General features: G+C 30.3%; 1 protein-coding gene across 3 annotated transcripts in view; it reads right to left on the reverse strand.

Annotated features, from left to right (window-relative positions):
• LOC117177752 (inactive peptidyl-prolyl cis-trans isomerase FKBP6-like) overlaps nucleotides 1-14,251 on the reverse strand; it is a 119,885-nt gene extending 105,634 nt beyond the window's left edge. For 2 of the 3 annotated variants that reach the window (XM_033368661.1, XM_033368659.1), the window contains exon 1: nucleotides 13,972-14,251. In XM_033368661.1, the coding sequence (XP_033224552.1) occupies nucleotides 13,972-14,012 (41 nt within the window). In that variant the 5' untranslated portion in view covers nucleotides 14,013-14,251. Of the gene's footprint in view, nucleotides 1-13,763; nucleotides 13,786-13,971 lie in introns of those variants that run through there. The other variant, XM_033368660.1, reaches the window with a different exon arrangement.
• Between the last annotated feature and the right edge of the window lie 2,109 nt (nucleotides 14,252-16,360).

Here is a 16,360-nt window from a genome sequence, read left to right on the forward strand (position 1 = left end):
AAGGGAATAAAGTTAGAAGAAGTAAAAGAATTTAAATATTTGGAGTATATCTTTCAAACGAATGCAGATCGTAGAGCTCATATAAGAGAAAGGGTAAAAAAAGCAGCAGGGTTAATAGAACAGATATCAGGAATAGAAAAAACAAGGTTTACAAAATCATCGTCATTATCATCTTTAGATTCAATTGATAAATTTTCTATACTATCAACATCAACCTCATCAATCGTTTGAGTTCTCTCAACGGCTTTTTTTACTGATCCTACCTGGGCGTATTTAAGATTATGTAATTTTTTTTATTATACCCACGGATATCAGTTTTACAGAAATAACAATCATCTTCGTTGGATGGCTCATTCCATTCTGTCGATTTAATGAAGATCAATTTAGAATCGTCTTTAGTTTTTTTTCCAAATAGAAAGCATTTTGCGGCAGTTATTGCAAAATACTATCAGGAGCCCAATCTCCCAAAACTATATCTGAATTAAAGCATTTTTTGTATATATTCCGGAAATTTTCGTTGAACGATCGTCGATCGTTTTTGTTCGGAATAAATGCTCCACAAATGAAGCGAAATGCGTTAACATCTTTCGGGCACACGTGTTTAGAAGATGAGGTTGAAGGTTTGTTTAAATTTTCCATATTTTTATATATAAACCAGCTCGACAGGGATCCTGGTCCGATTGCAGGTGAGTCCGCCGTCCTAGAGGTGATAACCCTTTTACCTCTCCAGGGCTAAGTAAAAGGGCTTTTCGTCTTTGACAAGGACAATGTCAACTCGTCGACGAACATAGCAAGAAACATTTTTAGAACCAGAAATGCGGAGTCGGAAAAGAAGCAAAAATAGTTTATTACCAGTGTACACTACTGACGCACCAGCTCAATCTCACATAATGAATTTGATCGTTTTTTCCTGTAAAATGGGAACTGATCAACGCTGCGGATGCGTAAAAGCTGGATTAAAATGTTCCGTAATGTGCCTAAATTGTCTGCGCTACAAATTAACCCCTATATATTTTAACCGAAAACCCACCCCTTTCGAGGTATATGCAAGAAAATACTACTGCTACTATTGCTGATGCTAATATTACTATTCCTATTACATATACTACACATATACGCATATTCTTTAAGGGGTCAATAACACATCTTTTTTCAAAAAATCAATGCTATACAAATTATTAATTTGTTTAGAACGTTCGAGAACAGGTTGAAAAATGCATATCAACACAAGCGTCTCGAGCGCGCGAAGCGCCCATGTGGCGCGCATTTGGAGCATGAAGCGTATCATTGCTATAAATATGTTTCTTTGGTTCTTATACGTATATTTTGGATGTACGTATATAACGGATGTAACGTATATAAACGGATATACGTCTAACCTTCGAACGCGTTTTTCTCGAAACAATGTTTTTTTACCTGGATGACGTCATTAAGAAAAAACTATTAAACAAATTGAACTGACATTTGTACATCCTTTTCTACACATGCATAGCTATATAATATACTAGAATCGTAGTTATCGGTTAATATTTAACTCCTTTTTTCAAATAGTTAAAGTTTAAAAAATTAACAATTTTACCAATCCGCCATTTTTTTATCGGATTCAAATAATCCTAATATATAACATAGGGGCAACTATACTTTTTACTAATCTCCGTAATTTTTTCATTTCGGATGCATTTCGTGTCAACCAGTTTCAAGCAAAGCTATCTTCAGGCAGCCATACCAACCAGATTTGTCATAAAAAAAAATAACAAAAATTTCTATATTGGTTTTTAATGTCATCTTTTATATATAAAAATTTTCAATAAATAAATTAAATGTTTCTAGGAAAAAAAAATCTTGAAAAAATTCTATAAGATGTGGTACTAACCCCTCAATAAATTTTTCTTCAAGTGAGTCACTGATATATTTGCGGAATAATCTTCATATAATGTTTAATTATTTAAATAAAAACAATTTAAAAAACAATATTGATAGAGAATTGACTGATCTACAATTTTAGTCCCATACATTATGACCGAAAAACCATCCCATTTCGAGATTCGTGCAAGAGAAGAAGCGTGCGGACTTCAAGCTCAAACTCACCTCCTACACAGAGGAGACGATAGATATCAAAACTTTATCATTTTTTTTATAGAAAAAAGTATAATTTGACGGGACTAAAAGACCGAGCGCGTAGCGCACGCTGAATGCGTCATAGAGCGCGAAGCGTGAGACAGACACATTATCGAGCGTGACGCGTGAGACAAATATATTATCGAGCACGCAGCGCGAGAACCAACGGTCGTGCGCCCTAGGCTTGCTGATGATTGCGAGCCGCGCGCCTACGCACGATGAGAATGTGGGCGCGCAACGGCCAGATTTTTTAAATCGAAATTCCTTTCACTCAATATTCTGCGGTACTTCTATGTCTTTCCGGAAATAAACCTGTAAAATGTAAATAAAATGATTTTCTATTGTTTCTATCGTAGAAATTCACTGTCACAGTTATTAAAAATAAAATAATTAGATAGATAAACGTTTATTTTTCGGCCTGCTGGCCTGAAAAAATTGACTTCCTTACACTTCAATTTTTTACACAATTTTCTTACAACTGTGTCTCACAAAATACCATCCATCCACACCTTATAACTAATCCGCTCGCTTCTATAGTCTAACCTTACTCGCTGCGCCTCGCCTCGCACGCAATCCGCTCTTTTCTCGTTATGCCTCGCATTACTAGCCTCTGTCTCCGTGACTAACACCTAATACTTAACTAATATTTACAATGTTTGAAGTTTTCTTACATCTACTTTCTCTCTTATTTACAATCCTTCCTTCTCCATTCCTCTTCCTCCTTCCTGCTCTTTTTCTCCATCTCACCCAACACCCCCTTCACACATGCTACGTCCCTTTTGTCCCCCCTTTCATGAAAAACAATACCTCCATGCTTATCTCACTCCTTTCCACCTCTTTACAATCCTCCAAACAGTGCTCAACTTTCGTTTCCCCTTTCCCGCACAATTCACAAATTCTCTTCTCTCTAGAAAGCCAGAATCTATTATAATTCCCCATGCAACCGCATCTCATTCTCGCTATAAGTTCCTGACTTCCTTGCTCTCCTTTCTCACACAAACATTGCGCTCTCTCCCTTGGCATAATCCACATAGTTCCCGTTAACCCCTCTCTTATTCTCTCCTCTTTCTGCCTTCTCTTTGTCCATACCATTCTTTTGAACCAAATCATATACCTTCCTTCCTCGTACATCCTTCTCACTTCATCCATCTGCAATCCATTCGTTCTAAAATACCTTTCTCTTTCCACCTCCATCTTTGCACCACTACGTCTGTTCTCCTTCTCCCACCAACGCTCTCTAACCAGCTCACTTCCTCCCTCTTTCAAAAATTTCTCCTCATATTTACACGCTCGAATCCCTGTTATGATCTCTAAATTCGTTCTTCCTGTCTCCCTCCTGACAATATAGTTCGGCGTATTCCTTGCCAACCCCAGTGTCCACTTTACATACCTCTCCTCTATCCTATTTACCTCCTCACTTACCTTCCATCCTTACACCCCCACTCCGTAAAATAAAACATTCATCACTAGCGAATCAAACAATTTCATTCTCCTCACAAAATCATCTGCGAACAACCTCTTCCCCAGCCCCCACACCTGCCTCATCACCACATTTTTCCTTCTCACCCTCTCTTTTATATGACCATCCACTCCCCCATTCCTTCGAAACACGAAATCCAGATACACAAACTCTTTTACCTCTGGTATCGCTTTTCCCTTGTACTTCCACTTCTCTCCTCTCCCTTACCTTTCCGATCTCCTTTCCTGAACACCATAACCTTCGACTTGCCCGCATTTAACTCTAAACTATTTTTGTCCAAGTAAATTCTCAACCACTTCATCATATCCCCAGCCGCTACCTTACATTCCACATCCGCAATCAAAATTGCAAAAAGCGTTGGACTAAGCGGGCACCCTTGCCTCAACCCCCTATCCATCCTGAATCCCTCAGAGATTCCCTCCCCTCCTTGCACCCTATCTTTCGTCTCCTCATATACGTCCCTTACCCTCTCGATCAGGCCCCTCTTCACTCCCCTCTCTTCCATTGCCTTCCACAACCTCCCCCTATCCACCGAAGGGAACGCGCCCTTTAGATCTACAAAAAACGCGTACACTTTGGCACCCTTTTTGGTTACTTGTATATCCACCACGTGCTGAAAGACGTAAATATTGTCAATAGTACTCCTTCCCTCCTTAAAGCCCGCCTGCGTCTCCGGCAATATTCCTTTCCCCTCAACATCCTTGCGCAGCCTATCTTCCAACACCATCGCGTATATTTTGTACGCAGTATTCATTAACCTAATTCCTCCACCATTTCCCTGCCTCTCCCTAACCCCTTTCTTATACAGTATTGCGATAAACCCCTCCCCCCACCCTCTTGGGAATCCCTCCCAGTGGAATGCCTTACAGCTGTTGCAGCTGGCACTTCACGAGAGTCGGCAGTCGTTCGTAGAGCGAGTGCATTTCAATATTCGAAACTTCATACATCGAAAACGAGGTCCAAATCAGATAAACGCTGAAAGTGTTTTTTTTTTGAGGTCTCAAAGAACACTAACACATATTCCCAGCAAAATTCGTGTGAGATATTACGCGGTGCCCCCTCGTAAGTAATCGTTATTTTTCTCAATTAAAAAATTTTAAATAGAATAGTTCAAAAATGGAATATTTTAGTCTGAAATCCTTAATATAAAATCTCTAAACGATATTGTCGATTTCGATTATCACAATACTCGATTTCATTGCTATATGCGTGTGACATAAGGCGCCAGTGGGTTAGACAGCGTTGGAAAGTATTGAAAAAATTGTCACGATTGCTCGTTCTTTGATAGATACACGCGTGCGACAGAGGCATTCGTGAGTCACCGTGAGTTAGACAGTAATGGAACGTTACACGTCTTTTCTTGAAGTTAATGATCCCAACTGATCTGCCTTGATCTACGCTTGCTTGGATTTGAGTGATGTTCATTGGCTACGGTGCGCGTCTGTGGTTAATTTTTAAATACGTACGCGAACTAGAGCCAATGAGCACCGCACAGTTCAAGCATGTGCAAGTATTTTTGTATCACTGTTGGTAATAATAATCGAATCGAAATTCAAAATCGATAATACGAATCAACGCGTCTCTTTTAGCACCACCTTGCCGCCCGTACACCACCGCAATACAGGGCCTCTGCTTGTTATTTATGATCGAATTCTTATTTCAATTTAAGCCACTCTGCTTGTTATTTATGATCGTATTCAAGTTCATTATTCATTATTCAAGTCCATTGCTAGTGTAAAATGCGATAACAACTTTTTGAGATTTTGAGGTTAGGAATTAATTTTAGAATACAAGAGCGAACTGTTGGCCGCAGAATTAGATCATTTTTGGCACTTTAATGTAAATCATCCGTATATCAAAAAAATCTATAAAATATTATTTTTTGCTATCAAAAGTTACGAAAATATACTACAAAAAGATTACGAAAGTTAAGCTCTTACTTATTTTTCTTAATACGAAAAAATACTCCGTGTTTTGAAATACATGGAAAATTAGTGAAATTTTTCAAACAAATTTCACAAAAAATTCATTCGAATTTATCAAATTTTTAGTGAAAAAAAAAACAGGAAATATTTTAATCAGGATTAAAATAAAAAATAGCTTTTTATGTTTTCATCCTACGTCTTTTTGATAAATTTGTTAACTGCGAGCAGTTCGCTCTTGAATTGCAAAATGTAATATTAACCTCAAAATCTCAATAAGTTGCGACCGCATTTTATATCAACAATGAAATTTTATAACACATTCCATGCATCACAGGAATAATACTTAATGCTAATGTTTATATTGGAGGCAACTAATAACTAAAACATTAATTTATAACTAAAAATACACCAATGTTACACTAACTTTACTCAATATCAGAAAAGTACCATGAAACACCTTGCACTTCACCTTCACCAGAAAACAGCTGTATAAAATATATAGCCTTCCAATGTTTTATATGCTTTTAAACAATATATGGTTTAAGAAATGTGGGATTGAATGCATTATGTTCAGGTTTATTTTATAAAAACACAATTTTTAAAACATCCAACAACAGATACATACTATAGGGATATACGGGCACTTCCATTATCACCCAATGGTCGGCGAGAAATGAGCTTTTGACCAACTAAAATGGAATTTACAACAAAATAGTTAAATTCTCAATCATAAAGATGAACTTTAGAGGGACAAGTTTTATATTTCTAACAAAAAACACAAATTTTCAACAAAATACGGGAATTTTCAAACAAATAATTCCATTTCTAACTAAAAAAGATCAAGTTTCAATAAAAAATATAACATTTTAAGAAAAAATAGAATAATTCAGTTTTTAATATATAAAAGTTAATATTCAATTTTAAAAAAATGAAATTGTATACAGGTTATTTAAAACTGTAACCAAAACAGGCGAATTCGACACCAAATAGTAAGTTTTAACAAAAAAGATAAATTTTCAAACACAAAGATTAATTTTCTGTTTAAAACATTTTTTTTAAACAAATAATAGAATTTTCAACTAAATTAATTTTCAATGCAACAACAATATTATAAGAAGTATTTAATATAAAATAGAATTCACTTAAAATCAGACAGGTTCTACACATTATTTAGTAGACTCTCAGCTATTAAAATTGTTTTATAGTAAATTATGCACGGCGTTTTTTTCCGATCTAAGACAAAAAAATCGAATTTGGACATCTATGTTAAGAATCAGTTTGAAAAAAAAATATCAAATTTTAAACAAAAATAGAATAATTCAGTTTTTAGTTTATAAAAGTTAACATTCGATAAAAAAATGAATTTTTTTACAGATTATTTCAAATCTTAATTAAAACCAATGAATTTTCAAACACAAAAATTAATTTTCTATTTAAAATTTTTTAAAAAAAAATAACAGAATTTTCAACTGAATTAATTTTTAATGCAAGAACAATATTATAAAAAGTATTTAAAATAAAATAGAATTCACTTAAAATCAGGCAGGTTCTACACATTATTTTGCACATTATAATCGAATTTGGACATCTTTGCTAAGAATAATAAAAAACAGATTAATTTTTTACCCATAACATTAATTCTATACAAAAAAACTATTAGTTTTCAACCAACATTGATATAATTAAAATTTTCCTTAAAGACATTAATTTTTAACAAACAACAAAAATCAAGAAAATAGTTCAATCCTCAATAAACAAGATAAAATTTAAACAAAGAAAAATAATTTTCTACCAAAAAACGAATTTTCAAATGAAAAAAATTAATTTTTCATTAAAAATGAAATTTTTCATCCTGAAATCAATTTTTAACAAAATAGATGAACCCTAATCAAAAAGATAAGTTTTCAAACAAATAGCGGACTTTTCAACTAAAAAAGATAAGTTTTTTATTAAAAATATAAATATATAAAACCAGAAATAGGATAATTCCTTTTTAGTTGAAAGAATTAATATTTAACAACAAACAATCAAATTTCAACAAATTAATTGAAATTTTACTAAAATAGATGCATTTGATGATACATAGTTGAACTTTCAAGCAAACAGATGTATTTTCAACCAAGAAGGTTAATTTTATATAAAAAAAGACGATGTTTGAAACAAATAATTGAAGTTTCAACCCAAAAATAGATAAATTTTTAATTTCAAATATAAATCATCTACCAAAAATGAATTTTATTTTAAATAAATTAATTTTTTACTAACTATGAAGGAATTTAAAAAAAAATCATAATTGAACCTTCAATGAAGATGAATTTTCAAACGCGAAGATTAATTTCCCTGTTTAAAAAGACGGTTTAAAAAAAAATTCTATTTTCAACAAAAAAAGATCAATTGTTTTTAAATATAATTTTTCTCTCAAAAATTGTATGATCGACTTTTCTCTTAAATAAATTTATTTTGCACCAAAAAAAGAATGTTTCAAAAATGGAAATATTAAGTACAAAAGGTCAATTTTCAATTTAAAATATCGATTTTCAACAAAAAATAGTAGAGTCGAAATTTCTTTTAAAGAAATTGGTTTTTGACAAACTGAAAAGTTTTTTTTTTTAAATAACTTAATCCTAAATGAAAAATATCAATTTTCAACCAAGAATATTACTTTTCTACAAAAAATTACGTGTTTTCTACAAAATCCAGAAAGTTTCAAACAAATATATGGTTTTTATCTAAAAAATATCATTTTTTAACCAAAAGTAATATAAGTAGATTTTATCATTATAGAAATTATTTTTTTTTTTAATTTGAGGAAAATAGTAGAATTTTCAATCAAAAAGGTTCATTTTGAACCAAAACAGATGAAGTTTCAATTATGAACTCAATATTCAACGAAAAGTGGGATGGTTCAGTTTTTAGTTTAAAAAAAATAATTTTGAACCTAAGGAAGTGCAATTAACAAAAAAAGCTGATTTCTCTAACAAAACAGATTGTAATTAAAAATAGCAATAAATTTTCAACCAAAAATGGAAAGTTACATTTTCACTTCAATGAATTTTTAAACAATTAGTTACATTTTTAACTAAAAAAGATTACAGTTTAATTTTAAAAAATTACTTTTTTACCAAAAATGTCATAGTTGAATTTTCTGTTAAAAAACAATTAATTTTCAACAAAAAAAAACAGGGTTATAAAAATTATTTCAAAGGAGATTGAATCCATTTAACATTAGGCAGGTTCTAAACTTCAAGTCGCTGAATCCATCAGGAAGGGAATTATGTTGTTTTTAGATTAGATTTTAAGAGAACTACTTTTTCGTCATAAAAAATGCTATATTCAAAATATTAATTTTTAACCAATGACTTGATTTTTAAAATATAAGGGAATAGTTTTTAAATTTTTTGTTGTTGAAAATGTTCAACAATTTAGTTGAATTTTTTTCTGTCTTGACTAAAATTGTTTCTTGGTTAAAGACTCATCTCTTTGGCTAGAAACTTGATCTTCTTACTGAACATGAACGCGATGAAAATGTATCCCTTTTAGTTGAAAATTCAACTATTTTTTAAAACTTGCCTTTTTGGGTTGAAAAGTCAACAATTATGTAGATATTTTTCTTTTTTCTTTGTTCGCTCTAGAGCCTTGCGATGGATAATATATGCATATATGCATATATACCAAGAATGAGCCAAGAGGATGAGCCAAGGATGAGCCAAGAGATGCATTGTAAAAATAAGGAAACGAATTTTCAATCATAAAGATTAATTTTCTATCAGAGATTCGAATTTAAACCAAAATTAGCAAGGTTACTTTTTCACACAGAAAATTAATTTATTTAAAAAACAAAGAATTTTAAAAAAATAGTAAATTTTTTAATCAAAGAGATGAATTTTTAACTAAAATTATTTTTTCAACTAGAAAGACGAATTTTAAACAAATAAAGAATTGTCAGTTAGAGAATAAAAATTGTCCCACTTCTTAAACTTGTAAGTCAAAACCCTATTTTTTGTAAAACAGTTATAACACCTTTACCCTTCACCTACCACCATAAACCACATTTTTACATTATTATCAGAGAAGATATAGGATTTGAATCCGAAAAACAGGTTTTTACTAATGTGTCTGTATGTCTGTCTGTGATAACTTTTGAAAAAATTAATCTATTAGATTGTCCTTTGGTACACTCGTTTAGTGTCCTAAACTAAAGGTCATGTTCGTTAGCCAGCCATTTTGGATGAAAATTCAAAAAGTGGGCACATTTTGAATATTTTTGAGACCACTTTTTAAAAAATTCAAAAATTCTCTATACGGTTATTCATAGAATTCAACAAATTTAACAATTTATCCTGATGACTTTCTTTGAGAAATCAAAAATTACTAGAGTTATAGCATTTTCAAAATCCAGAAAAACAAACTAAAATGAACGATTTAAGCCAAACAACGCATGATATGAAAAAAAGTCTGGAAAAGAAAGACGTTGCTTTTAGAAAGCCCTACAAGATTATGATAACAACTTTTTCAAATTGGTCAAAAAGTTGAAAATTCAAAATTTGATCGCACAAAAAATATTTCAAACCACATTTTTCAAGATGTATAAATTATATGCACGGTTGTTCATAGTACTTCAAAACTTAAACAATTTATCCTTCTGAGTTTTTTTTATAAAAGGAAAATTATCAGAGTTAGAGCATTTTCAAAATCCGAAAATAATATATAACACCTTCACCCCACATGATAATTCTTCAAATATTTATTTGTTGAAAATGGCAGAAAATTGCGTTCAATAATGTAATTTTTTTCAACTTTGTAAGGATTTATCTACTCTTGTAATCAAAATTCGTACAATAATCATATATCGCGTTACTTCTTACGAAGTAGTGTAATGATTTTGTATAAATCGGAATAATGAAACAGTTATTACTAAAAATGTTATGACACTGAACGCATGAACAAATATTAGGGAGACTTAACCAAGATTTTCAGGGAAGAGTTTCCTAAGTGGCAACAAGCTTATTACATGTGTTTTTCTACCTATAAGGTCATTTCTTATTATAATGCGCGTTAAAAAATGTTGCTAAATTGATTTATAAAAATTTTGGTGTAAAAATTCAAAGTTCATTATTTAAAGAATATGATTATCATGAACGTGAGCTACAAAATCGTAATAAATGCTATTCATCAATATTAGGTGTAAATTAATTTTTAATGAAAATAGCTCATTTGGAATAAAATAGTTCAATTTCATTTTCTACCTAAAAATATAAAATTCGTTGAAATCCTATTATAAAAGTTTAATTACAGTTTCATATACAGAACTCATCCCTTAGTGTCTTATATTATTTTATACTAATATTTTGCAACATTCATTAAATATGTATAACATAAAAAAGATAGGCTTTTCAATTATTCTTTTTCATAAAAAGATAAATAGGCGCGCGCAAGACTGCTAGTAATATTTGAAGTTTGATAAAAGCTTCCCTAGTAGCACGCAACATTCTTGGAACGTTTCGCGGGAACCTTTGGTACGTTCCAGGAACGTTCCCAGAGCGTGTAAAATGTGCGCCACTTGGGAACGTTCAAAGAATAAATTATCGTTATTGTTATTAATATCAATGAATATCCAATGAACCGTAAGTGATAGGTCAAAATTAATGTCAGTTTATGATATAGATACCATATCACCCAGTGGAACGTTCCCAAGCGGCGGACATTTTACACGCTCAGGGAACATTCCACTGGAACATTCTGAAGGTTCTCATGGAACGTTCCGGAACGTTCCGTACTATTAGGGTTATAATTATGAATATATTATTTTGAAGTTACGTAAAAATTGAAAATGGCTTATCAGGTTTCAATCGGGCGTTAATATTTGTTTAAATAATAAGAGTTTCCAATTGAAACAGTTTAATTTTTAACGTTAGAATCTGGAAATTCTAAAATTGTGAACTGATTCCGAATCGTCTTGTAAAATCAATTAGCATTAGCTTCTAATTTTCAATTTTTTAGGTCTAAAACCTTTATTTTAAAATCCTCTAAAATTAAAATGCACTCTTAGAAATAAAAACCTAAAATGTAAAATTTTGTAAGTGGAAGATTTTAGAAATACGCATTCCAAACCTCGCATTCAGCTACTCAAAATACGTAAGAATTTACTAGCCTGATCCGTCGGAACTCCTAGGATGGTTTTTTATGGGACTGAAATGTATAAAAACCTTTTTTGTTGGGGTTATGAAATTTTGAGGTTAAGAAGATCAATCCAGGGAATTTTAAATGTCTTTTAAAGCAATACCTACTACAAAAAAAATGAAATGCTTGAGTTTTCGACGAAAATTAGCTGCGATTTTTGACGGGCGTTCAAATTAAAGTTTCATATCAAGGAATGATATTAAAAAAAATTAAATATTATTTTACTATTGTAAAATTATGACACATTATACTGAAATTTTTTTTTTAATTTTTTAAAAATATCCAGTATTAAAACTTTTTTTATCGTAAGTATTGCTTTAAAAAATATAGCATACATTCTATGTTAATGACTAGTTTAAAAAATTGAATAAAATAGCTTTAGCCGGCCCGGGGGGAGGGGCTTCGCCAATCGGATCTCGCGCTTGGTCTTTGTATATCCCCCACATTTGTGCATTTACCTTTTTAAGTTAAAGGACTAAGTATTGCCAATTGTTACTTGATCATTGTTACTTCCCTTTTGTTAAAGTTCCTTCGGGTTTGACGAATACATTCTTATCGCATCTCGTGCGTCGCATTCGATTAACAAATGTCGGAACTATTAAATTCATTTCACTTTATTTATCTGTACCTACGACCGGGACTACTCATTCAGTTATTGCAAAATAACGTAAAAATGTTAGACTTTATTATTATTTTACTGCTTATTTTTTAATGGTAATTATTCGCAGTAATTGATGGTTAAAACCATAACATTTAGTGCCATTAGATTACAAGCAGACCGTCAAACAGGCATACAGGTTCGTAGAAACTATTTTTTTCTGATTTAGGGTGAATAAAAACGTCGAAAATTTACGAAAACTGGATAGGTTCAAATTCACACAAATTTAATGCCTTCCATTATAAACGATAAGACTGTATAAAAATACTTCATTTTCATGCTCTATTGAAGAAAAGAAAGCTTGCTTTCATAGTCATCCAGTTTCAAGAAAATACAAAATTAAAGTATAACTTCAAAGAAGCGTAAAACTAGCATTTCAACTTTAAATGATGACAGCAATTATAGTTAAGACATATTTTAAAGAAATAAGAATTTTATTTATATATTATTTAGTACTGTCTACAAGGGCCAACAGAGTAATGAAAAATAATATTCCAGTATCGAGAAAATTCAAATTTTAGTTCTTACTATTATTTTGTTTGTAAGTTGATCTTTGCCACAATTATAAATAATGAATTTATTATTTATCGTATGTTACATTGCACTATATTATTTTTAAAAAGTGATTAATTGAAGATAAGAACGTACATATTTCCGTTTTCGCTTTGAAACACGCAGTCACAAAAAAATCCTTTCGCAGTACTATATACACTAATTTTTCCGTGTTTTTAAGCAACTTACATACATACATACATCAGTGTTCAACTGCAATGGCTTTCATCTTTTTATATCTAGGGCTCAATTTCTAAGAAGTTGAATGAAGGAAAAATAGGTAATCTGGAAATGTAACATTTATGCAGTCTTTTGTTTATCTAGATACAGAAGTTGCCTGACTTTTGCCATTTTTTCCAAATCCCCGATTTTCTTCTGATTCCTCTGACCGGATGCCACCCTGTTTGTAAAATCTCCACCATAATAATGAAAGAATATTTTGTTTTATTGAATTCTAGCACTAAGAATTGTAAATAGTGGACCACAGTCACCCCGAATATTTTAGCTGCGACTACATGTCCCTCTGGACGGATGGATTTATTCAAGAAAATTCGTGCAGCTACAGCAAAGTGCCAGTAGCGGATTAATTTACCACAAAGAAATTTTTCCGGCTACTACTATAATATAAATTATGAAGGCTTTTTTATTATTAATTACATCATTTCTATATTATATTTTTAAAATTTTCTCGATTATTCTTATACGCGCAGGCGTTCTATCAGTTACGTGCAAATTTGTAGGTTAGGATGCTGCAAAAACACTTTTTTTTAAATTATGCGTCGAAATAGCAAACATATAATTTGTATGCTAAACTGTTATTAAATAATACAAAAATATCGCGTAAACATACATAATCCTACTAGAATTGTTTCATTATGTTTTTATCTGGCAATTGTTTTCTCACTTCACCCAATGAATTTTGTTTTATATAAAATTTGGATACGTAACACATAGATAAAACTAATCCTTTCAAAATAGGCGATCAAATAATAATTTATCAATACTAATTATGAAATTTTATATTATCGAGAAGAAAATAAAAAATCAATTATACACACGTGAGGGTGAAACCATCTTCTACTGAAACACAGCTTGCCATCTTTCACTCTAGTCTCCTATTTTAGAAACCCACTCAAAGTTGTGTGCCATGCAAAAGGTGTGATGAGGGCAAAGATAATACCTTTGATGAGGATTGTTAGAGTATTTAATAAAGAATAGACACAACAGTCATCTCATGAACTTAATAAATTATTGGGTAGGTTATTTATTAATAACATTAGCATTAATAAAAATAACATTAGCATTAATCAAAAATAACACTGTTCAAACTTTTTGCGCCCCATGAAAATATCAGGGTGGCGTCCATGATCTAATATATACATGGTCTAGCCACGCGCAAGTAAAAAAACCGAACCAATAAGGACTCACCGCTTAATTTCTCCATCTTGAAAAAGTAAGGCGGCAAACATAAGAGATTTTAAAATGTAAAATGAAAAAATACAAATTTCTTGTACTTTTGAGGTGTAGAAATATTTGAATCCTAATAAAATGTATTATAATAATGTTGCAGATCGCAAAAGGAAAATACGGATTAACTATAATTTTAGGTTATGTGTTACATAACCTCTTTTTGCGGACAAAAGTGACATATCTGTGCCAAATACAATGAAATTAAAGTCAAGTGGGAAACATAGAAAACCGGGAAATGACCGGGAATCTTATAGGACTGGGGTCCATATATTACTACTATTAATTTTTTCAGCTATTAAAAAATGTAAACGTGCGTTTTACTATTTTCAACTTAAAAATAAATCCATAATAATACAGTCATAATAAAAGGATTTTAATGAATTAAAAATATTGTGAGTCTAAACTATTTAATTTTTATCCCATTTAATTTGAAATTTCTTAATGCCGAAAAAGACTAAGTATTTAATAATAAGCAATATTTCACTGTTCATTTAAGACGAGTAAATTCAAACCTAATTTTTAAAAGAAAACAATTTGAAACTGAATTGTTTTACATAGAAAGCTTTGAATCTTTAGATTTTCGAAGAACTTTTGATTTTTTAGGGTTACAAATTTAATTGTTCGGTTTAAAAAGTGTTTAATTTATAAGCGAGATTTTTTAATTTTGACACATAAATAACAATTGAACACTTATTTCTTGTAAAAAAATTTGAGTAATGTTAAGAGATATGTAGAAGTTTTAAAAAGATTCAAAATTAATTAAGAACTTGAAATTATTTCAAGTAATTTAAACGAAGTGTGTTGACATTTTTTTCAGAACTTCTAAATATATTTTTAAATTAATCGAAATTTTCCTACAATTTTTGAAAATTCAGCAAATTAAATAAGATCCCTAAAATCTTCCATGTTCTTCTTTGATCATTTTTTAAGTCTCTTAAAATCTTCTTAAACTTTCTCTTACAATAATTTTTTAAAGTGAAAAATCATTTTCAATTTTCCTAAGAATCTTAAGAAAATTTCTATTTCTTTGTAATCTTTCACAATTTAAAAAAAATGCTAAATTTTTTGTTTGAAATCTGCAAAAATCTAAATTTTATTTTAAATTCGGCTGTAAGTATTTCAAATTATTTCAAGTTTTAAATTTAATTCGAATCTTTTTAAAACTTCTAAATATCTCTTAACATTACCCTAATATTTGTACAAATCATAAGTGTTCTATTGTTATTTATAAATGCAAATTTTATTTTTTTATTTGCAGTATTTTCTAAAAGTTATAAAAAATGCAATTAATTTTAAAATATATTTAAAAGTTCTAACAACAAATTTAAAAATGATTTTGAATTTGAAAAAATTTAAAACCACTTCTAGATTTGTCAAAATTTTGAAATAAAATTTTAAAGCTTTTGAAGGATGCCTAGACTATTAAAAATAAAAATAATTTAACTTCTAACTTAAGAAATGTTAAGTTAAAAAAATTATTTTGCAATTTTTAATGTGCCTAGCTTAAAATTACTTAAAATAACATAATTTTGTAAACTTTTAAAGTTCATTGCTTGATTCTTTAATTTATACTATTAAAAATGTCAACGTGGATTTACATTTTTGAAACTAATCTCAATCTTTGAACTCTATAATTGATAATGGTTCTACGTTTTGCAGTTTATTTGCATTTCACTTAAAACTGTTCAATTGTTAAATTGTTTTTTATTGTTTATTACTTCATATGGAAAAATTTTTAGAATAGAGTTTGATTTTTTAAATTTCATTGACATAAAAAATGATAATTATTATGTTTTATATATTCAAAAAACACTCCCTTAATTTGGAAGACGATGTGATCGAATTGATATTCAATATATTCAATATTTATTTATAACACAGGCCCACAAAAAAAACAAAAGTGTCTGTGCAATTGACCAGACCTATATATTCTTATGTATTTTTCGACGCTGAATGCGAATTTGCAATAAAAAAGTA

The sequence above is a fragment of the Belonocnema kinseyi genome, chromosome 8 (genome assembly GCF_010883055.1).
Source record: "Belonocnema kinseyi isolate 2016_QV_RU_SX_M_011 chromosome 8, B_treatae_v1, whole genome shotgun sequence".
NCBI lineage: Eukaryota > Metazoa > Arthropoda > Insecta > Hymenoptera > Cynipidae > Belonocnema > Belonocnema kinseyi.